At 45.1% G+C, this 24,809-nt stretch overlaps 1 protein-coding gene across 6 annotated transcripts in view; it reads right to left on the reverse strand.

Annotated features, from left to right (window-relative positions):
* LOC115468290 (E3 ubiquitin-protein ligase TRIM39-like) overlaps positions 1–24,809 on the reverse strand; it is a 50,890-nt gene that overhangs the window by 17,895 nt on the left and 8,186 nt on the right. For 2 of the 6 annotated variants that reach the window (XM_030199914.1, XM_030199910.1), the window contains exon 1: positions 2,743–3,224. The exons of 2 other annotated variants lie outside the window; for them this stretch is intronic. In XM_030199914.1, coding sequence (XP_030055774.1) covers positions 2,743–3,156 — 414 coding nt within the window. In that variant the 5' untranslated portion in view covers positions 3,157–3,224. Of the gene's footprint in view, positions 1–2,742; positions 3,230–19,211; positions 19,235–20,773; positions 21,005–24,809 lie in introns of those variants that run through there. 2 more of the 6 variants (XM_030199911.1, XM_030199915.1) reach the window with 2 other exon arrangements.

Here is a 24,809-nt window from a genome sequence, read left to right on the forward strand (position 1 = left end):
AGAGGAAGGACAGGAGATGCATATGGATGGAGGGGAGGAAAGACTAGGAAGGAGAGGACAGGTACAAATCAAGGTAGGGTATACACAAAAAATAGCACATGAGTTTATCTTGTTGGACAGACTGGATGGACTGTGCAGGTCTTTTTCTGCTGTCATCTACTATGTTACTACTATGAGATGCATACTGATGGAGAAGAGGGAAAGGGAAAAGAGGAGAAAAACTGCACATGGATGGAGAAAATAGGCAAAAACTGGATCCACTCTGTACCTCCTCCAGTCAAGTCTGCGGAGGCCACAGCTTTTACCTATGGATGTAGAACAAGAAATGAAGAAGAAAGGAGGAAAGTAAAGAAATGAATGGAAAGGAATCCCTGGAAACGGAGTTAAGGGAACAGATAGAGAGCAGCAGAATCAGAAACTGGGACCGACATGATCGGAAAAACAAAGTCACCAGACAACAAAGGTAGCTATGGAGGCAGTACTGTGGGTCTCTGTTACCTACAAGGACATGTGGTCCCACTTTCTCACCTTTGGACAAGATATTTTGTCAGGTGCCTAAGGAGGCCAATAAGCTTGCAGTATGGTATGCCTTGGGCAGGGAGCAGAGAGAGGCATTTTTTTTTTTGCTGGATTAGCGGGGCGGTGGGGGGAGCAGTTGGAAGAGGAGACCACGGTGGACATGTTACCAAAATATTTTATGGGAGCATTCAAAGTGACTCCCAGTGCTAATTTACAAGCTGCTCCATGGTGCTTTCATCACTAGGGAAAAGGGGAAGCGAATGGGGCTGTGGGAGGATGACAGGTGTGTGCACTGCAAACAGCGAGTGGGCACACTTGTCCACACTTTTTTGGAATGTATGAAACTGCATACTTTTTGGATGGGAGTGTTGGGGGCTTTGGAAGTGATAAGTAGTAGTAGTAGTATGTTAAATGTTTTGGTGGAATGGTCTTACAAGGTGCTACTCCTGGGAGATGGGGCACATTTGACTGACCAGGGATTATCTTCCTCACAGGTGTGTTTTGTGTGTGTGGCGCTAATGGTAGATAGGAAAGCCTTATTGGTGAACTGGATAGCAGATGAACCACCAACTGTTCAGCAATGGCCAGCAAAGATGGTACAAATGGCTAGATGGGAGACAGAGCGGCTACTAGCATCTCGACAAATAAGTGGCCAGGCGTATAGATCTCTATGGCAGTTTTATGCGGTGTTATACGCGGGATCTCAACGTTCTCCAGGAGAGGGCGGGGTGAGGGGGAAGGGGGAGGAGGGAGGGAGGGGAAGTAAATAGGTGATGTGTGTTTGTGGGGGGCATTAACATAAAAGTAAGGTGATTTGGGCAAACGCCTTTGACGGTACTATGTAAGCTACATTGAGCCTGCAAATAGGTGGGAAAATGTGGGGTGCAAATGCAATAAATAAATACTGTTTAATGACTGTTCTATTTGTTTTGTGCACATAGAATGGCTGTGTGATGGCTTCTACAGAATGTACAGCAGGATCTGTAAGACTGTATTTTGATATCTGAAGTAGTATCGACTGCTATGCTTTTTGAGCAGGGACTGTCTTTCTTCTATGTTTGTGCAGTGCTGCGTACGCCTTGTAGCGCTATAGAAATGCTAAATAGTAGTAGTAATCTGTTCCCTTCTCCACTACTGCCAACTCCAGACTTCGCGCCTTCTGTCTCGCAGCACCCTACGCCTGGAATAAACTTCCCGAGCCCTACGTCTTGCCCCATCCTTGGTCACCTTTAAATCTAGACTGAAAGCCCACCTCTTTAACATTGCTTTTGACTCTACTACTACTACTACTAACTAGCATTTCTAAAGCGCTACTAGGGTTACGCAGCGCTGTACAATTTAAACATAGAAGGACTCGTAACCACTTGTAACCACTCGCCTCCACCTACCCTCCTCTCTTCCTTCCCGTTCACATTAATTGATTTGATTTGCTTACTTTATTTTTTGTCTATTAGATTGTAAGCTCTTTGAGCAGGGACTGTCTTTCTTCTATGTTTGTGCAGCGCTGCGTACGCCTTGTAGCGCTATAGAAATGCTAAATAGTAGTAGTAGTAGTCTCTTGTAACCAGAGCTAATAGTGTGATGTCATAATGCCTCAGTCCACCAATAAGAGCCAACCTCATCAGTGATGTCACAATGGCTTGATTGTCCTATACTTGGCTCACTTTTATTACTTAGCTCTTTGAGCAGGGACTGTCTTTCTTCTATGTTTGTGCAGCGCTGTGTACGCTTTGTAGCGCTATAGAAATGCTAAATAGTAGTAGTATGTATCTGCAAGCCTATAATACATTTGATATAGGTGGGATCGGATGTAATGTAATGTATATGTTATGCACCTTAATTTTTTAAATTTAATTTTAGTTACATTTGTACCCCGCACTTTCCCACTCATAGACATATTCTCAAAAAAACAGAAAGGCAGTATATCATCCCATTCCCTTTCTCCCCTAACCAGGTAAACTGCACAAGGTGCCCTAACATTACCTGTTTCGGTACTCTGGTACAACACGGAGTATTGGCAATACCTGTATTCCTTCCAGGAACCACAACTCACAAGCTGAGTATTGACCCCTGAATGTAGATGGAAGGTGCTCAGATACAGCAGCCAGGATTCAAGTTTTGATGATTGATCTTACTGCTCATGTTTCAAACTCTACTAATTCAACTCCTAGTTTTATGAGATTGAAAATGTCAATTTTCAGTAATTTCATTAAATGCACATACCTTGTATTCCTGCACAGCCTCCTCTATGGGGATCACGGTGTGAGATTTGTGATCTCTGGACTCTCTACAAATCAGGCAGATAATTTTCTGATCCTCTTCACAAAACAGCTTCAGTTTCTCTTCATGTTCCTCACACAGACTCTCCTCTTTGGGTCTCACTGAAGTCTCGCTAAGCTTTTTCACCATTTCTGACACATTTGCCAGTTGCCTGTTAGATCTGAGGTTCCTCTGCTGAGAGGTTTCCCTGCACTGGGGACAGGGGAAGTCTGTGTCTCTCCCCTCCCAGCTCTGAGTGATACAGGAGCGACAGAAGTTGTGTCCACAGTCTGTCATCACCGGATCTGTAAAATAATCCAGACAAATAGAACAAGAAGCTTCATCTCGCAGACTCTCAGCAGGGTTTGCAGCAGCCATGATTCTTACAGGAAATGAGAGCAGGAATTCAGTTTCTGTTTCACATTATAACTTGTAGTAAGTTTGAAAATAAGGAGTGGCTCTGTGGAACAGGATCTTTGTCAAGGGCTTTGTGTAATTTGAAGACACCAGGGCTGTTTGCCCTCCTTCCTGTCTCCTAAGTGCCTCCCTTTTTTCCCCAGCCACAGAGATCCAGGGATCTGGGAGCTACAGGGAGGGCAGCAGTGACCTGTCCCCAAACAGTTTCCCTGCGTGTAAGATGGATCTTGGGGCAGGGACACAGCCGAGCTCTGTAGCAAGCAAAGGTCTCAGGAAGGGGGCAGGTTTTGCAAAAGTGGGGTGACAGGAGAATTAAATCAGGGACGAGCTATAGACGTAATCTACTTAGATTTCAGCAAAGCTTTTGACACCTTTCCCCACAGGAGGCTCTTAAATAAACTGGATGGGCTGAAGATAGGACCCGAAGTGGTGAACTGGATTAGGAACTGGTTGACAGACAGACGCCAGAAGGTGGTGGTTAATGAAATTCACTCGGAGGGAAAGGTGAGTAGTGGAGTGCCTCAGGGATCGGTGCTAGGGCCGATTCTGTTCAATATATTTGTGAGTGACATAGCCGAAGGGTTACAAGGTAAAGTTTGCCTTTTTGCGGATGACACCAAGATTTCCAACAGAGTGGACACCCCGGAGGGCGTGGAAAACATGAAAAAAGATCTGAAGAAGCTAGAAGAATGGTCTAACGTTTGGCAATTAAAATTCAATGCGAAGAAATGCAAAGTGATGCACTTAGGGAGTAGAAATCCAAGGGAGACGTATGTGTTAGGCGGGGAGAGTCTGATAGGCACGGACGGGGAGAGGGATCTTGGGGTGATAGTATCTGAGGACCTGAAGGCGACGAAGCAGTGCGACAAGGCGGTGGCTGTAGCTAGAAGATTGCTAGGCTGTATAGAGAGAGGAGTGACCAGCAGAAGAAAGGAGGTTTTAATGCCCCTGTATAAGACGTTGGTGAGGCCCCACCTGGAGTATTGTGTTCAGTTTTGGAGGCCGTATCTTGCGAAGGATGTTAAAAAAATGGAAGCGGTGCAAAGAAAAGCTACGAGGATGGTATGGGATTTACGTTCCAAGACGTATGAAGAGAGGCTTGCTGACCTGAACATGTACACCCTGGAGGAAAGGAGGAACAGGGGTGATATGATACAGACGTTCAAATATTTGAATGGTATTAATCCGCAAACGAATCTTTTCCGGAGATGGGAAGGCGGTAGAACGAGAGGACATGAAATGAGATTGAAGGGGGGCAGACTCAGGAAAGATGTCAGGAAGTATTTTTTCACGGGGAGGGTGGTGAACGCTTGGAATGCCCTCCCGCGGGAGGTGGTGGAGATGAAAACGGTAACAGAGTTCAAACATGCATGGGATATGCATAGAGGAATCCTGTGCAGAAGGAATGGATCCTCAGCTGAAATTGGGTGGCGGAGCAGGTGGGGGGAAGAGGGGTTGGTGGTTGGGAAGCAAGGATAGGGGAGGGCAGACTTATACGGTCTATACCAGAGCCGGTGATAGGAGGCGGGACTGGTGGTTGGGAGGCGGGAAATACTGCTGGGCAGACTTATATGGTCTGTGCCCTGAAAAGGACAGGTACAAATTCAATTCAAGGTAAGGTATACACATATGAGTTTGTCTTGGGCAGACTGGATGGACCATGCAGGTGTTTTTCTGCCGTCATCTACTATGTTACTATGTTTTTGTTATAACTTTCTTTCTTCTTTTTCAGTGCAATCGATCTGCTTTACTTCATCCTCGAGGGCGGGACATAGCGAGAGAAGGCCCGACGCCGGCGAAGCGATTTTCTTTTTTGACAGCACACAGCAGGGCAGACACGAGGCGCTGCCTGCGTCGCTGCATGGATTAAAAAAAAAATGCAGGATGGTGGCAGGAGAAGAGGGCTCTGTCGCTCTCCACGGAGGGGGGGGGGGGGCTCAGATGGGAGAAGGAGGTGGGGGAGCTCAGAGGGGAGAAGGGAATTGGGGAGGGGTGAGGGGAGCTCAGAGGGGTTCGCAGAGGGTTGAAGGGAACTGGGGAGGGGTGGGGGAGCTCAGAGGAGTTCGCAGAAGGGAATTGGGGAGGGGTGGGGGAGCTCAGAGGGGTTCGCAGAGGGTTGAAGGGAACTGGGGAAGGGTGGGGGAGCTCAGAGGAGTTTGCAGAATGGAATTGGGGAGGGGTGGGGGAACTCAGAGGGGTTCGCAGAAGGGAGAAGGGAACTGGGGAGGGGTGGGGGGAGCTCAGAGGGGTTCACAGAAGGGAGAAGGGAACTGGGGAGGGGTGAGGGAGGGGTGGGGGAGCTCAGAGGGGTTCGCAGAGGGGACAAGGGAACTGGGGAGGAGTGGGGGAGCTCAGAGGGGTTCTCAGAGGGGAGAAGGGAACTGGGGAGGGGTGGGGGAGCTGAGAGGGGTGCTCACAGGGAAGAAGGGGATTGGGGAGGGGTGGGGGTGTTCAGAGGGGAGGGGTCTGAAGCTGGAACTGGGGTCCGACAAGGGGGCAGGAGGGAGAATGGGTCCATGCCTGGGGCAGGTGGGAGAATGGGTCTGGGGCTGAAAAGGGGGGTTGCAAAGCATATGGTGGATGAAGGGGGCTGGAACTGGGGGCTGAAAAGGAGGGTATTTGGGATAAGGGGGCTAGTGCTAGAACTGTGGGCTGAAACGGGGCAGGGGCTGAAACTGTGGGCTTTAAAGGGGACAGGGAGAACTGGCTGGGGCTGAAGCTCAGGACTGGTGAGAGAAAAGGGCTGGGGTTGAAACTAGGGGCTGAAAAGGGTGCAGGGAGAAGTGGCTGGGGGCTGAAGCTCAGGACTGATGGGAGAAAAGGGCTGGGGACTGGTGGGATAGTGGGGCTGAAAAGGGGGGCCGGTGGGAGATGTGGGCTGGGGCTGGAACTAGGGGCAGGTGGAACTGGGGGCTGAAAAGGGGGGGCAGAGAGAGAGGGGACAACAGACCCTGGAAGGAAGTGGGGAGCATGAGGGAGGGCAGACCCTGGATGGATGGGAGAGGGAGGGCAGACGGATTGAAGGGGCAGAGAGAAAGGTCAGATGGTGGGTGGAAGGGGGAGAGAGAAAGAAGGCAGACTGGGGCAAATGGTAGATGGAAGGGAGAGAGAGGGCAGACAGTGGATGGAAGGGGCAGAGAGAGAGAGGGCAGACAGTGGATGGAAGGGACATTAGAGAGGGCAGACACTGGATGGCAGAGAGAGAGAGCAAAGACAGATCCTGGATGGAAGGAAGACAGTGAAAAGAAGATGAGGAAAGCAGAAACCAGAGACAACAAACTGTAAATATATATTTTTATTATTTTGCTTTAGGATATAGTATTGTAGCTGTGTTGTTTATAAATAGAACATGTAAATAAGGTAATCTTTTTATTGGACTAATTTTAATGTATTTTGACTTTCAGAGAACAAAACCCCCTTCCTCAGGTCAGGATAAGATACTGTAACAGCACTATACTGTATTGACCTGAGGAAGGAAATTTTGGCCTCTGGAAGCTAAATGTATTAGTCCAGTAAAATGGTATTATTTTATTTTCTGTATTTGTTTTATTTCTATTTGTTAATTTGTAAAGTGGTGATTGATATTTGTTAGTTTTTTCAAATTTACATCTGCTGTCTTTATATTTTGCACAGTACTAGGGGCATTTTCTGTTTCTGTGGTGTTGCATTGTATGCAGAGTCTGGCATCGGGGTTCAGTTTAATTTTTGTCTAAATAGAAAGTTTATGATTACTTATTCTATAGTGGATTAGGGTGTATCTGTGTTTGTGAAAAAGACATGTCTTTCGGTTGGCATTGACTGTGCAGGATCGACGATCTGTACTAATCTGTCTGTTTTCGTTTTACAATAGGTGAATTGATGTTCTAGTGCTCACTGTAGTGTTTAAGATGCTTTCCTTTTCCTTGTGTGACTCATAGAAATGACTGCTTATGGTATGGTAGAATTGCTCTATAGGTCCTGAGTGTTTTGTATTCTCGGTATGCCTAGTACTGGATTTGGGGGGGGGGGGGGGAGTGTTAAAAAATGACCGGCCCCGGGTGTCAACTACCCTAGGTACGCCACTGCGGGTAGGAACGTAAGGGGAGATGAGGGTAGAGAGGTAAGGAGGGGCTGCAGATCGAGTGCATTTGTAGGTTAATAGGAGAAGCTTGAACTGTATGCGGTATCTGATCGGAAGCCAGTGAAGTGACTTGAGGAGAGTGGTGATATGAGTATATCGGTTAAGGCGGAAGATAAGACGTGCGGCAGAGTTCTGAATGGATTGAAGGGGGGTTAGATGGCTAAGTGGGAGGCCGGTGAGGAGTAGGTTGCAGTAGTCAAGGCGAGAGGTAATGAGAGAGTGGATGAGAGTTCGGGCGGTGTGCTCGGAGAGGAAGGGGCGAATTTTGCTAATGTTATAGAGGAAGAAGCGACAGGTCTTGGCTATCTGCTGGATATGCGCAGAGAAGGAGAGGGAGGAGTCGAAGATGACACCGAGGTTGTGGGCAGATGAGATGGGGACGATCAGGGTGTTATCAACTGAGATAGAGAGTGAAGGGAGAGGAGAAGTGGGTTTGGGTGGGAAGACAATAAGTTCGGTCTTGGCCATGTTCAGTTTCAGGTGGCGGTTGGACATCCAAGCAGCAGTGTCGGACAAGCAGGCCGATACCTTGGCCTGGGTTTCCGCAGTGATTTCCACACAGATTGCTCTCTGATCCTCTTGACAAAACAGCTTCAGTTTCTCTTCATGCTTCTCACACAAATTCTCCTCTTTGAGTCTCACTGAAATCTCACTAAGCTTTTTTGCTATTTCCGTAATATTTCCCAGCTGCCTGTTTGGTCTGAGATTCCTCTGCCTGGATCTTTTTCTGCACTGGGGACAGAGGAAGTCTGTGTCTCTCCCCTCCCAGCTCTGAGTGATACAGGAGCGGCAGAAGTTGTGTCCACAGTCTGTCATCACCGGATCTGTAAAATAATCCAGACAGATAGAACAAGAAGCTTCATCTCGCAAACTCTCAGCTGGGGTTGTAGCAGCCATGATTCTTACAGGAAATGAGAGCAAGAATTCAGTTCCTGTTTCACACTGTAACTTGTAGTGAGTTTGAAAAGGCCGACTGCTGACAACCAAGACCGACTGAGAGGACCAACCTGCCGGGAACAGGAGCTGCCTGCCGAGACTGAACAGAGTAATAAAACACCTGCTCATCTTAAATGCATGCATTGCTTTAGCATGATTTAAAAATCCTCGCTATACTCTGCTGTGTCTTATGCCAATATAGCACCTTTAACTGTTGCCATGCTTTAATTTAAATTGCTGCTAAGACTAATGCAAATGTAAATATTACCTCATTCGCATAACAGCGAACTGTTACCAAGCAAGCTTGCATGCACTGCTTTAGCTTTTTCATAATTTAAAAAATCTTTGCTTTACCCTGCTTTGCTCTGCTTACTCTAAACTGATAGCCACAGCGTCCTATGCCAAAATAGCACCTTTAACTGTTGCCATGCTTTAATTTAAATTGCTGCTAAGACTAATGCAAATGTAAATATTACCTCATTCGCATAACAGCGAACTGTTACCAAGCAAGCTTGCATGCACTGCTTTAGCTTTTTCATAATTTAAAAAATCTTTGCTTTACCCTGCTTTGCTCTGCTTACTCTAAACTGATAGCCACAGCGTCCTATGCCAAAATAGCACCTTTAACTGTTGCCATGCTTCAATTAAAATTGCTGCTAAGACTAACGCGAATCCAAATACTACCTCATTTGCCTAATAGTGAACTGTTGGCAAGCATTCAGAATAGGCTCGCCCAGCAATAAACTGTTACCAAGCTCTAAATTAAATTGTCGCCATACTTAAATACAAAGTTAAGTAACACTGCACCTGCCTAGCACTGAACTGCTGCCAGCTTTGAACTAAATTGTTGCTAGATTAACTGGAAATGTTAGCACTACTTCGCTTGAATTGTAACCAAGCTCAACAGCAATTGTAACGTAGTATTGCTCAAATATACACCAATTACTTATTTGCCACAACACCCAACACATAGAAATGAACACCAGCAATACACTCATAACCATCCAGTGTCTCATTATATTCTCAACACAAAACCTAGACAACAACAACTCCACTACTCACAATCCGCATAACACTCACACACACACCATGCACACCCAAAACAACAACCACAACAACCCACTTACATATCACCAATCCCATGCACAACCTTTAAACAACCTACCAAATCAAAGACACAACAACCAACCAACAGGAACAAACCCCAAATATTTACACCACCGACAAAACAAGGAAAACAATGACAACAACAAATTCAACCATCGAAGACACAGACAGTTAATAAAAATAAACACATCTAACCCCGCCTTGGAACCACATCACCAAATCCAACTAGGATACGTCAATGCAAGATCAGCAGTAAGCAACTCGATAGACATACTAGATTGGATCACCACAGACAAACTAGACCTCTTATTTATCACAGAAACCTGGTTCCATAGTCCTACGGACCCCGCCATCCTACAAACGTGCCCACCAGAATACAAAATCACGCACTGGACAAGAAATGGAGAAAAAAGAGGAGGCGGAATAGCTTTGATATACAAACCTGAATTCACCATCACAATCACAGGCGAATCTACCTCACCACAACTTGAAATTGCATCGACAAGAATCAACCATCCAAGTCTAATAGGACACCTTAACACAATCCTATTCTACAGGCCACCAGGAAAATGGCAAGACGCCCAAACACAACTCATGGATTTCATCTCGAATACCTGCGTATCAACCTCAAACATCCTCATACTAGGAGACATCAACTTACACCTAGAAGATGACACCCTACCAAGTACATGAGAATTCAAAGAATCCCTACAACTCTGGGATCTGCAAACACCCAACTTACAACCAACACACGAAAAAGGACACACACTAGATATCATAACAAATAGACTCGAACCGAAGGTCAACTATCACACTCACCAACACAAGATGGACACCCACACTATGGTCAGACCACCATAAAGCAAATGTCACACTTTACTGGCACAAAACACAACCAAACACAATCAACAAACATGAGCGAACAACCTACACAACGAGAGGAAAAATAGATCCCACAACATTCTGGCAACAGATCTACCAGAGTGAATGGACTACAAACGCTGGCACCATCCAATTCCTCCAAGAATGGGACGATATAAGCACAACAACATTAGACAAAATCGCCCCAGCCCAAACCAGAACATCACACAGGAAAAATGCAAATCCATGGTTCAACGAAGAGCTGAAAAAACTGAAAACACAAGTCAGGAGACTTGAACGAGCCTGGAACAAAAAGAGAGATGAACAAACACTAAACGACTGGAAACAACTTCGGAGAAAATACAAATACACCATCAAACAGACAAAAAGACTACACTATAAAACATTAATAGGACCAAACTACAAAGACACACATAAACTCTTCAACCTCGTGAACAAACTGTTAGACACCACACCTGTTACAACCAATGGCAAAGATATACCAAGTGTTGACAACCTTGCAAAATACTTCAAGGAGAAAATTGTACAATTACGACAAAAAATACCTGCCAGCCCTATAGAATACACCACTCTCCTAGACTGTCTAGATCCAGAAGAAGGAACACACCCAGCAGACAGAACCTGGACCGAATTTGAACTATTACCAGAAGAACTCATCTCTAAAACTCTCAAAAAATATGCCAAATCCAACTGCAAACTAGACATATGTCCAAATAGCCTCATGCAAACTGCTCCTCAACAATTCATAACAAACCTAACAAATCACATAAACTACATGCTACAAAATGGACTCTTCCCAAAAGAAAAAGGAAAAATCCTACTCACACCAATTCCTAAAGACACAAAGAAAAACACGAGCGAAATAACCAACTACAGGCCAATTGCATCCATACCACTAATAACCAAGATAACCGAAGGTATGGTAACCAAACAACTCACAAACTATCTAGACAAACATTCAATACTGCATGATGCCCAATCAGGATTCCGTTCGAATCACAGCACAGAAACAGTATTAGTCACCCTAATGACCAGATTCAAACAAAGAATTGCAACCGGCAACAATATACTCCTCTTACAATTCGACATGTCCAGCGCCTTCGACATGGTTGATCATGAAATCCTAATACACATACTTGAATACTTTGGCATCGGAGGAAATGTCTTGAATTGGTTCAAGGGGTTCCTAACCCTTCGCTTGTATCAAGTCATATCAAATTCAACCACGTCCAAGGCATGGATACCTGAATGTGGAGTCCCACAGGGATCACCTCTCTCTCCAACTATATTCAACCTAATGATGATCCCTTTAGCAAAACTCCTATCAAACCATAACCTCAACCCGTACATATACGCCGATGATGTGACAATATACATCCCATTCAAACAAGACATCAAAGAAATCTCCAGCGAAATCAATAAAAGTCTACACATCATGAACACATGGGCAGATGCATTCCGCCTGAAACTAAAGGCAGAAAAAACCCAATGCCTGATACTCACCTCCCAATACAACACAACAGAATTCAACGTGATAAACACACCAAACCTAAAACTTCCAATCTCAGAAACGCTAAAAATCCTTGGAGTGACTATCGACCGCCACCTAACACTCGAAACTCACGCAAACAACATAACCAAGAAAATGTTCTTCAGCATGTGGAAATTGAAAAGGATTAGACCATTCTTCCCAAGATTCGTCTTCCGCAGCCTAGTGCAATCCCTCGTCCTTAGCCACTTGGATTACTGCAACTCATTATACGCTGGCTGCAAAGAGCAAATACTAAGGAAACTTCAAACAGCCCAGAACACAGCAGCCAGGCTCATCTTCGGAAAACCTAAATATGAAAGGGCAAAACCACTACGAGAGAAACTACATTGGCTTCCACTCAAGGACTGCGTTACTTTTAAAACTTGCACACTAGTCCATAAGATCATTTACGGTGAAGCCCCAGCGTACATGTCTGATTTAATAAACCTACCACCTAGAAACGCCAAAAGATCATCCCGAACTCACCTCAACCTTCATTACCCAACCTGCAGGGGCTTGAAGTACAAGACGATACACGTGTCAACCTTCTCCTACAAGAGCACGAAGTCTTGGAATACATTACCACGCAACCTAAGAATGATTAACGAACAAGCCTCCTTCCGTAAACTACTGAAGACACACCTGTTTGAACAAACTTACGGAAAGAGCCAAAACACATAGAGACCACTCACTGTTCACAATGCAATACACATCCACATCTGATCCATCATCCCTTTATCCAGTCAACCATACATTCATCCACGGAACTATATACACTATATGTCTAGGCGCCTAATAATGCCCTTTTTTCCCATTGTCTCTTTCTAATGTTTCTATGTAGTTGTCCCATTGTTATACTACCAATGATATTCGAATGCCTCGCACAACTCTGTTCAATGTAATCCATAACCTAGTCGTAACAAATGTATTTCTATTATTCAAGTCTTATTGTAACCCACACTGAGCCCGCAAATAGGTGGGAAAATGTGAGATACAAATGCAACAAATAAATAAATAAATAAATTTTTGAAACCCATTTTTTAAACATTTTGCTATGCAAGGGAGTGTGTTAGGGGTGGGATTTAGGCATTCCTAATACTCAGATGTTTTTCTGCCACAATGGAACAAAACAAAAATATCCAGGGCTACAATTTATATGTTTTGTTTTTATCACAACTAAGTCACAACAAGGTGCCCTAAATGACTAATTGACTACTGAAGAGATTAAGGCATGTCCCCCCCCTTACTCCCCTAGTGGTCACTGACCCCCTCCCACCCCCCCCCCCCCACCCCCAAAGATGTGAAAGAAACAGTATATATAGCAGCCTCTATAACAGCCTCAGATGTTATGGTCCATCTTATTACAGCAGCAATCAGGTCCCTGGAGTAGCCTAGTGGTCGGTGCAGTGTACTGTAGAAAAGGCGACCAGGTCCATGTCTCACTCTGTCACACTTGTGGTGGAAAGTGTCAGCCCTCCAAAACTTACCAAAAGCCTACTGTACCTACATATAGGTGACACCTGCAGCCATAAAGGCTATTGTAGTTGTGTACATTAGTTTTTCCACGGATTTTGGAAGGCTCACCCTACAAGATAATGGGGCAGTGGTAAGATGTCTAACTGGGACCTCCTAGGGCGCCCCACTGCTCTGCTGGGATGTCTGTGTGGCCAGTCTACTAAGAATACTGGCAAACATCCATCCTAAGGCTTGATTTTTTTGTGTTTTTCACATAGAGGTTTCAAATTAGGTTTGTGCCCTTTTATTATCTCATTTATACATTTTTTATACATATTTGTATTGAAGTTCGTAACCTATACCAGTGCCCTTGCTTTGCTGTTATGTGATGTCAGATTTTATTATGCTTTTATATATATGTTTATATGCACTGTCATACAATTGTTGCATTACATACACTTCTTTTAAAAATATATTTTTATATATATGCTCTTTTATGTACATGTGTATATATATATATATACAGTGGGGGAAATAAGTATTTGATCCCTTGCTGATTTTGTAAGTTTGCCCACTGACAAAGACATGAGCAGCCCATAATTGAAGGGTAGGTTATTGGTAACAGTGAGAGATAGCACATCACAAATTAAATCCGGAAAATCACATTGTGGAAAGTATATGAATTATTTGCATTCTGCAGAGGGAAATAAGTATTTGATCCCCCACCAACCAGTAAGAGATCTGGCCCCTACAGACCAGGTAGATGCTCCAAATCAACTCGTTACCTGCATGACAGACAGCTGTCGGCAATGGTCACCTGTATGAAAGACACCTGTCCACAGACTCAGTGAATCAGTCAGACTCTAACCTCTACAAAATGGCCAAGAGCAAGGAGCTGTCTAAGGATGTCAGGGACAAGATCATACACCTGCACAAGGCTGGAATGGGCTACAAAACCATCAGTAAGACGCTGGGCGAGAAGGAGACAACTGTTGGTGCCATAGTAAGAAAATGGAAGAAGTACAAAATGACTGTCAATCGACAAAGATCTGGGGCTCCACGCAAAATCTCACCTCGTGGGGTATCCTTGATCATGAGGAAGGTTAGAAATCAGCCTACAACTACAAGGGGGGAACTTGTCAATGATCTCAAGGCAGCTGGGACCACTGTCACCACGAAAACCATTGGTAACACATTACGACATAACGGATTGCAATCCTGCAGTGCCCGCAAGGTCCCCCTGCTCCGGAAGGCACATGTGACGGCCCGTCTGAAGTTTGCCAGTGAACACCTGGATGATGCCGAGAGTGATTGGGAGAAGGTGCTGTGGTCAGATGAGACAAAAATTGAGCTCTTTGGCATGAACTCAACTCGCCGTGTTTGGAGGAAGAGAAATGCTGCCTATGACCCAAAGAACACCGTCCCCACTGTCAAGCATGGAGGTGGAAATGTTATGTTTTGGGGGTGTTTCTCTGCTAAGGGCACAGGACTACTTCACCGCATCAATGGGAGAATGGATGGGGCCATGTACCGTACAATTCTGAGTGACAACCTCCTTCCCTCCGCCAGGGCCTTAAAAATGGGTTGTGGCTGGGTCTTCCAGCACGACAATGACCCAAAACATACAGCCAAGGCAACAAAGGAGTGGCTCAGGAAGAAGCACATTAGGGTCATGGAGTGGCCTAGCCAGTCACCAGACCTTAATCCCATTGAAAACTTATGGAGGGAGCTGAAGCTGCGAGTTGCCAAGCGACAGCCCAGAACTCTTAATGATTTAGAGATGATCTGCAAAGAGGAGTGGACCAAAATTCCTCCTGACATGTGTGCAAACCTCATCATCAACTACAGAAGACGTCTGACCGCTGTGCTTGCCAACAAGGGTTTTGCCACCAAGTATTAGGTCTTGTTTGCCAGAGGGATTAAATACTTATTTCCCTCTGCAGAATGCAAATAAATTCATATACTTTCCACAATGTGATTTTCCGGATTTAATTTGTGATGTGCTATCTCTCACTGTTACCAATAACCTACCCTTCTATTATGGGCTGCTCATGTCTTTGTCAGTGGGCAAACTTACAAAATCAGCAAGGGATCAAATATTTATTTCCCCCACTGTATATATATATATATATATATATATATATATATATATATATATATATATATATATATATATATATATATATAATTTATATTGGACAGTGCGTAGCGATATGCTTATTCTAGTATACTCTCTATGTATACCTAGTAATATTCCATATTTTATTATTTGTTTTTTGTCAATTTATATATTTGATATATTATGCTCGTATGTGTGTTATATTTTATTTATTAGGATCTATGATAATTATTATATATTTGTTCATTGTAGCCCCTGACGCAGCCCTAGGTGGGCGAAACACGGCCTGTGTCGAGCGATTTGTTCATACACGGTATCTTCAATAAAATCTTTTTGTTGTGATATTGATCTGCTGGCTTTCTTTCCCAGGCTCAATGTGGCTTACAGAGTTTTGTTATGACATGGTCATACCAGGATATCAGATGAAATTAGTAGTATACAAAGATTGGGTAAAGGAAGAGAGAAGGGAGGTGTTAGGCAGGATAATGTAGAAGGTGGACTTTATTAGCTGGGTGTTTTCTATCTTTTAACCAGTGTAGATTAGGAATTGGTTATTGGACAGAAAACAGAGGGTAGGGATGAATGGTCATTTCTCTCAACGGAGGAGGGTGAACAGTGACCGGTACTATTTAACATATATGGAAATCGGAATGACAAGTCAGGTGATCAAATTAGCAAATGATACAAAACTATTCAAGGTTGTTAAAACACGTGTGGACTGTGAAATACTTTAGGAAGATCTCAGGAAATTGGAAGACTGGGCGTCCAAATGGCAGATGAAATCTAATGTGGACGAATGCTAAGTGATGCACATTGGAAAGAATAATCCGAATCATAGTTACTTGATGCTAGGGTCCATCTTGGGTGTCAGCGTTCAAGAAAAAGATCTGGGTGTCATTGTAGATAAGTAACCTGTTCTTGGGTAGAAGAAGCAGGGAACCAGCGGAGACGACAGGCGTGTGGCTGCTCTCTGCACCCCTCCAGCAGCATGCACCTGGGGCAGACCGCCCCCACCGCCCTGCCCTCGGTACGCCACTGGCTCTCAGGTACACATCTCACCATTGGTCCCTTACCTTGTCTGCTGAGCCCCCCCAAAACCCACCACCCCCAACTGTACAGCACTACCACAGCTTTTACGGGTGAAGGAGCCACCTTTTTGTGGGTTTCTGGCATAGGCGTAGACTGGGGGGGGCGAGGGGGGGCAGTGCCCCCCCAAACGACGCGAGGCGCTGCCGCGCCATTAGTTAAAAAAAAAAAAAAAAGTTTAAAAAAAACAAACAAACACATGCAGGCACGCGCTCCTCTCCGTCCGATTGGCTTCCCTGCCCTCTCTGTCTGCGTCCCGCCTTCCTCTGACGTCATTTCCTTTCGGCGGGACGCAGACAGAGAGGGCAGGGAAGCCAAGCGGATGGAGAGGAGCGTCTCCGTCTACTCCTCTCTCTTCCTCCCTCCCTCCAGCGCAGGCAGCAGTCTTTTCCAGCATTCCTGGCAGCGGTAGCGTTGTACACGCTGCCTTTGGCTCTGCCCCGAAGCCTTCTCTTCAAGTTCCTGTTCCCGCATAGGTGGGAACAGGAACTTGAAGAGAAGGCTTCCGGGGCAGACCGAAGGCAGCGTGTATATCGCTACAGCTGCCAGGAACGCTGGAAAAGACTGCTGCCTGCGCCGGAGGGAGGGAGGGAGGAAGAGAGGGGGTAAACGAGTCACCATCTTGGACCTCGCGCAGGGGGGAGGAGTGGGGAGCAGAGGGAAGATGGATAGTACTGGGAGGGGTGGGGAGCAGAGGGAAGGAGCAAGAGATGGATGGGACTGGGAGGGTGGGAAGCAGTGGGAAGGAGCAGGAGATGGATGGGACTGGGAGGGTGGGAAGGAGCAGGAGATGGATGGGACTGGGAGGGTGGGAAGCAGTGGGAAGGAGCAGGAGATGGATGGGACTGGGAGGGGTGGGGAGCAGCGGGAAGGAGCAAGAGATGGTTGGGACTGGGAGGGGTGGGGAGCAGAGGGAAGGAGCAAGAGATGGATGGGACTGGGAGGGGTGGGGAGCAGAGGGATGGACCAGGAGATGGATGGGATTTGGAGAGGTCAGGCACAGCAGAGGGAAGGAGCAAGAGATGGATGGGACGGAGGGATGGTGAGCAGAGGGAAGGAACAGAAGATGGATGGGACTGGGAGGGGTGGGGAGCAGAGGGAAGGAGCAAGAGATGGATGGGACTGGGAGGGTGGGGAGCAGAGGGAAGCCTACTGGAAAGAAGACACTGCATAAAACAGAAGACACTGGGATCAAAGCGAATAGAAAAACTACATGATCAGACAACAAAGGTAAATAAAAGTTTATTTTATTCATAATTTATTAATTGAAATGTGTCAGCTTTTTGAAATGTGCATCTGTGATATTTTGCCTGTAAATTTCATTTCCTTCCTCCATATTAGCATATTCATTTGCATATGTATATATGCAAATGATATGCTAATATGCTCCGCCCATTTTTTGCCCCCCCCCCCAAATGAAACAGTCAAACTACGCCTATGGTTTCTGGTGAGTTTTGGAGGGCTTACACTTTCGTCCAGAAGTGTAACAGGTAGGGGGAGGTAGGAGCCTGGGTCCACCTGTCGGCAGTGCACTGCACCCACCACTAGACTACTCCAGGGACCTGCATGGTGTCAGGAAGGTCAAGTGGAGATGTGAGCCCTTGTGCCTGATGGAGAAAGATTCCCCACGGAGCTGTCGGCCAACCCCGAGCTCCCCCTGTGTCTCCTTCCATTCCCCAGAGGTTGAGCCACTAGACTATTCCAGGGACCTGCATGCTGTTCTAATGGACAGGAATATAACATCTGAGGCTGGCATAGAGACCGGCAAGTAATGTTTTTTTATCACATTTTGGGGGGTGGGAGGGGGTTAGTGACCACTGGGGGAATTAGGGGAGGACATCTCTGATTCCCTCCAGTGGTCATCTGGGTATTTAGGGCACCTTTTTGTGCCTTATTCGTTATAAAAACAGGTCTAGCTCAAAACTTCTAAGTTTTGGACCTGGATTTTTTTGTTTTGTTCCATTATGACTGAAAAACGTTAAGTCTTAAGAACGCATAAGTCCCCGTCTGAACACGCCCCTCACACACCACTTGAGATTTGGACGCACTTCTGATGGACTTCATAGAAAAACGTCTAAAAATAGGTTTATGCCACATGTTTATTCATCCTTCAAAGAAATATAAACACATTTTGATAGAATTACTTTGTTATAGACAGCGTCAGAGCAGAGACCATCAACAGAAACTCCTTCTGCACTAGGGTTGAGGGGCAACGCAACTGGGAGAGTAGAGGTGGAAAGGAGATTCACAGGGTGAAGATTGGTGGGGAATGAAGAGAGGATTCATGGAGGGCCAAAGAGGTGAGGACAGGGAGGTTGGTGGGAGAGGAAATATGAGAATCAGAGGGAAGGGAAGATAGATCTGTAATTCTCCTCCTCATCCTCCATCTCTTCCCCTCCATTTCTCAGTACTTCCTCTAAACTTTAGTTCGCCCTCTCCTCACTTAATCCCAACTACTTTCTCAATTCAACGTCTACTACTAATCATTTCTACAGCACTACTAGACGTACGCAGCACTGTACACATTATATACAGGTACTTTCTCTGTCCCTAGGGGGCTCACATTCAGAGTTTTTTTGTACCTGGGGCAATGGAGGGTTAAGTGATTTGCCCAAGGTCACAAGGAGCTGCAGTGGGACTCGAACCCAGGTTGCCAGGATCAAAGCCCACTACACTAACCATTAGGCTACTCCTCTCCCTTTCACCAATCAATTAATTCCCTTCTTTCTCACTCAAAATCCATCCAGCCGCATAGAAAATGACAGAAAACTAACTTGTACCTGCTCAGGGCATCCTTCACATCCTAAAGGGAAATGAAACAGAGAATATTTCTAGTTAGATTTCACAGTTTATGCGAACACATTATACATTAGGATACTCTACTCACAGCTCTGCTCAATCACAAAACAGCTACAAAATTTTGATGCCATTTCTATGATCAGCATCCAAAAATCTATAAGAAACACCCAAACTCATTATGGAAACAAGTGTATCAGCCTGTTTCAAACCTAACATTTATCTCTTAAGTTGTAATTGATACCAGGGGCGTATCTGAGGTTCGGCGGTAGGGGGGGCAGGGGCTAGAGTGAGGGGGCACATTATAGCCCCCCACCACCACCGTCAACCCCCCCCCCCTACCGCCGTTAACACTCCCTCCCTCCCCCGCCTACCGCCGTCACCTACCCCGAGGTCCGCTTCCTCTGGCTTTTTAAAATATTGCTTCAGCTGGCGGGGGACCCCAACCCCCCGCCAGCCCAGCCGCGATCTTTAACTGCTGTGACGTCAGACAGACTCCATCCAACTGGATCTAAAGATGCATGCAGCTTTCACAGCGCGCTGCACGACGAGAATGAAAAAGTTAAAGATAGCGGCTGGGCTGGCGGGGGGTTGGGGTCCCCCGCCAGCTGAAGCAATATTTTAAAAAGCCAGAGGAAGCGGACCTCGGGGTAGGTGATGGCGGTAGGCGAGGGAAGGAGGGTTAACAGCGGTAGGGGGGTCCGGGCCAAAATCTGCGGGGGCCCAGGCCCCTGTGGCCCCACGCAGATACGCCCCTGATTGATACTTGGGCAACTTTTCAAGTATTTAGATAAAACACAGGTCCTTTATGCCAATCAATCAGACTTTTGGATGGGGCACAGTACTGAAACCTCCTTAGTGGCTCTGATCTGTGATCTCCATGTAGACATTCTCAAGAGCCTGGTTTGGGCAGAGGTGGAGTTGTGATATCTGGGTGAAAAGGTATCAAAAGTGGGGTAAGTGACTTATTTCTAACAGAGGGATATCAACTGTATAATCCTGGAAAATTTCAGCCTCAGGAATGGACTAACTACATCTTTAAAAAATAAGAAATGTTTATCAATTAAGTGATTAACCCCGGAAATCACATACCCACAGTTTTTAGGCTGTAGAACATGAACAACATCAACGTTGTGAAAAAGTTGTATAGTCCCTCTCTACTGACCCTACAGTAAACAAAACTTTCAAAAATGAAAGGTGCCCAATTTACCCTTCCAAAGTTTTATAGCCTTTATCTCTGTTATTTGTAACCCCTCGTTTGGTATCTTTTCACTCAGTGAGTCAAATATTGATCATTAAAAACATGACTTGTGTGTACATGTGTAGAACACATACAACAATTTACACCTTCTTCAGAGCAGGAGGATTTGGCCATTTAAGCCCCATGAAATTATTTTAAAAGCTCTGATTTGGTAAGTGCAGCTGATGGCAGAAAAATCAGCCCTTATTCAGGACCTTATGTAAGATATTTTGATCTGCTACTTGAATTCCCTGATTCCTCCTGGAAGAACTGTAACCTCCTTAGAAATATATTTGCTAATCTCACCTTCAGTAACTCGGTGGCCGGCTGCTGAATCTTCTCCTCTATCTCAGAGATCAGCTGCATGAGGGAAGAACTTTGTTCTTCTAGCTGGGTCTCATGTTCCCTGATTCTCTGAAGAATCTTCTTCTCTTCCTCCTCCAGTCTCGAGAGAAGGATCTGCTTCTCCTTATTCAGAAACTGTTGTAACTCCTCAAACTCAGACTCCACTTTCTGTCGTTTGATCTGTGTCTCACTCTGGATTAAACGAGAGATAATTCTCAGTAACACTAGAGTGATTTTGTTGCAGTGACTCCATTACCCTCCTCTTAGTGGTGGCTCTGGTACAGCACTCCCTCCTTTAACAGTGGTGACTCAAGCACAGCTTTCCTCCACTCACCACCCACTCTTTTCCCAGCCTTCCTCTCTCACCATACTCAGAAGCGTATCTCCTCCACCCCCTACCCACAAACTCCCTCTGCCTCTCTCCTCATGTGAACTGTACTCATCCCGGTACCACTGTTGTCCCCATATTGTTTCTAAGTGAGCAGAAGAGGGGTCTCCGTCCTCTCCTGCTCTTACCCCTTACCACAAGCAGCCTCCATTTCACACTTCCCCATCATCTACTCCCTGCATCTCCCCATTCTTCCCCTTCCTCAGTATTCATTAGCATCTCATTCTTCTCATTCTCCTTCTAGTATCTAGCCCCAGCTTCCTTCTCGTTCCTCCCCCACAATCTTGCCCTGTCCTTTTGAACATTTTGTTGAGTGGTGGTTCTTCAACGACAGCACTGCGAGCACTTTCAAAACAAGAGGTCACAGTTGGTGGGGAGGGGGTGGTGGGAGGGAGGGAGGGGATGAAGGGCTGTTAAATCTTTAAGACTTAGGGGCCCTTTTACTAAGGCGCATCGAAAAATGGCCTGCACTGGTGTAGGCTCGTGTTTTGGGCATGAGCAGATCCATTTTTCAGCAAGCCTGTAAAAAACGGCTGAAAATGGACGTGCGGTAAAATAAAAATTATGTAGAATGATGATTACCACCTGGTTTCCGCCGTGCGCCGGAAAATTTTAAATTATTTTCTGGCGTTTGTAACAGACACGCGCAAAAAATGAAATTACCGCCCGGGCCACCAATGCAGCTTAGTAAAAGGGTCTCTTCATTTTCTGCTTACTACTGTTAAATTTGACTCTATTTTCAATAAAGCTTTGAAAAACTAAAAAAAAACCAACAAAGTAAGTGGTCACATACCAGCACATCCTGATGTTAACGAACATGGAGCGATACAAAGGCATTATAACATCCTCATTTTTGTTTTCCATTCCTTTCCTAATAATAGCTAACATTCTATTTGCTTTCTTAGCCGCAGCAGAACACTGAGCAGAAGGTTTCAACGTATCATCAACGACGACACCTAGATCCCTTTCTTGGTCTGTGACTCCTAATGTGGAACCTTGCATGACGTAGCTGTAATTCAGGTTCCTCTTTCCCACATGCATCACTTTGCACTTGCTCACATTAAACGTCATCTGCCATTTAGATGCCTAGTCTCCCAATCTCGTAAGGTCCTCTTGTAATTTTCACAATCTTCCCGCGATTTAACGACTTTGAATAACTTTGTGTCATCAGCAAATTTAATTACCTCACTAGCTACTCCCATCTCTAGGTCATTTATAAATATGTTAAAAAGCAGCGGCCCCAGCACAGACTCCTGGGGAACCCCCACTAACTACCCTTCTCCACTGAGAATACTGACCATTTAACCCTACTCTCTGTTTTCTATCTTTTAACCAGCTTTAAATCCACAATAGAACACTACCTCCCATCCCATGACTCTCCAATTTCCTCTGGAGTCTTTCATGAGGTACTTTGCAAACGCCTTCTGAAAATCCAGATACACAATATCAACCGGCTCACCTTTATCCACATGTTTGATCACCACTTCAAAGAAATGTAGTAGATTGGTGAGGCAAGATTTTCCTTCACTAAATCCATGTTGACTTTGTCTCATTAATCCATGCTTTTGAATATGCTCTGTAATTTTGTTCTTAATAATAGTCTCTACCATTTTGCCCGACACCGACGTCAGACTCACCGGTTTATAATTTCCCTGATCTCCTCTGGAACCTTTTTTAAAATTCAGCGCAAACAGACGTGCCACATCGACCCGTTCCATTCCACTCATTATCTTATAGACCTCTATCATATCTCCCCTCAGCCGCCTTTTCTCCAAGCTGAAGAGCCCCAGCCTCTTCAGCCTTTCCTCATAGGGAAGTCATCCCATCCCCTGTATCATCTTTGATGCCCTTCTCTGCACCTTTTCCAATTCCACTAGATCTTTTTTGAGGTGCGGCAACCAGAATTGAACATAATACTCGAGGTGCGGTTGCACCATGGAGCGATACAGTGGCAGAATTATATCCTTATTTTTCTTTTCAATCCCTTTCCTAATGATACCCAACATTCTATTTGCTTTTCTAGCCGCAGCAGAACACTGAGCAAAAGGTTTCAACGTATCATCAATGATGACACCTAGATCCCTTTCTTGGTACGTGACTCCCAATGCTGAACAATAACAGATCTTTGTAAGCCACATTGAGGCTGCAAATAGGTGGGAAAATGTGGGATACAAGTGCAATAAATAAATAAATAAATAAATAAATACACCTTGCATGATGTAGTTATAGTTTGGGTTCCTCTTTCCCACATGCATCACTTTGCACTTGTTCACATTAAACGTCATCTGGTATTTAAACGCCCAGTCTCCCAGTCTCGTAAGGTCCTCTTGTAGTTTTTCACAATCTTCCCGTAATTTGACGACTTTGAATAACTTTGTGTCATCGGCAAATTTGATTACCTCACTAGTTACCCCCATCTCTAGGTCATTTATGAATATGTTAAAAAGCAGAGGTCCCAGCACAGATCCCTAAGAGACCCCACTAACTACCCTTCTCCATTGTGAATATTGACCTTTTAATCCTACTCTTCATCGGTTGCAAAGCCCAAATCATGAAAAAACTCCAAACCGCCCAAAACACAGCAGCAAGACTCATTTTTGGCAAATCACGATTCGAAAGCGCAACACCACTTCGAGAAAAGCTACATTGGCTCCCTATCAAGGAACGAATATACTTCAAAGCCCACACTATGATCCACAAGATTCTCAATGGCGAATCTCCAAGCTACATGTCCAACTTGATCGATCTTCCAACCAGGAATCGGTCCAAATCTTCTCGAACTTATCTCAATCTTCATCTCCCCAACTGTAAAGGCCTCAAATACAAAACCTACTACGCATCCTATTTCTCTGTTATAGGCAGCCAACTCTGAAACACCATACCTCGACATATCCAAAATACCAGCGAACATCTACCTTTCCGAGAGCTACTGATGACTTACCTCTTCAAACAAGCCTACCCAAATGACCCTACAAAGTCTCGAACCTAACCCACACCACAAACAATACCCACACTCCAATCCTTTCCCCACATCTCATAATTTTGTCCCACTCTATATAACTGTGTTATCTCTATGATACTTTGTACCATACTTTGTATTATCTCTGTGATACTATGTACCATACTTTGTAAGCCGCACTGAACCTGCTATCGAGCGGGAAAGAGCGGGGTATAAATGCTACAAATAAATAAATACTCTGTTTCCTATCTTTCAACCAGTTTGCAGTCCACAGTAGGACATTACCTCCGATCCCATGTCCCTCTAATTTCCTCTGCAGTCGTTCAAGAGGGACTTTATCAAACGCCTTCTGAAAATCTAGATACACAATATCAACCGGCTCACCCTTGTCCTCCTTTTTTAATACGCGGAATATATTTGGCCTGGGCTTTCAGGGTGGTGTTTTTGAACATTATCCACACCTGATGTAAATTTTTGACCCTCGCAGCCGCTCCTCTAAGTTTTTTTTTTCACCTTTCTTCTCATTTTATCATAGTCTCCTTTTTTAAAGTTAAACACTAACGTATTTGATTTCTTATGTATACTTACTTCAAGGCTAATATCAAATCCGATCATATTATGATCACTGTTATCAAGCGGCCCCAGCACCA

This window comes from Microcaecilia unicolor, chromosome 4, assembly GCF_901765095.1.
Source record: "Microcaecilia unicolor chromosome 4, aMicUni1.1, whole genome shotgun sequence".
NCBI lineage: Eukaryota > Metazoa > Chordata > Amphibia > Gymnophiona > Siphonopidae > Microcaecilia > Microcaecilia unicolor.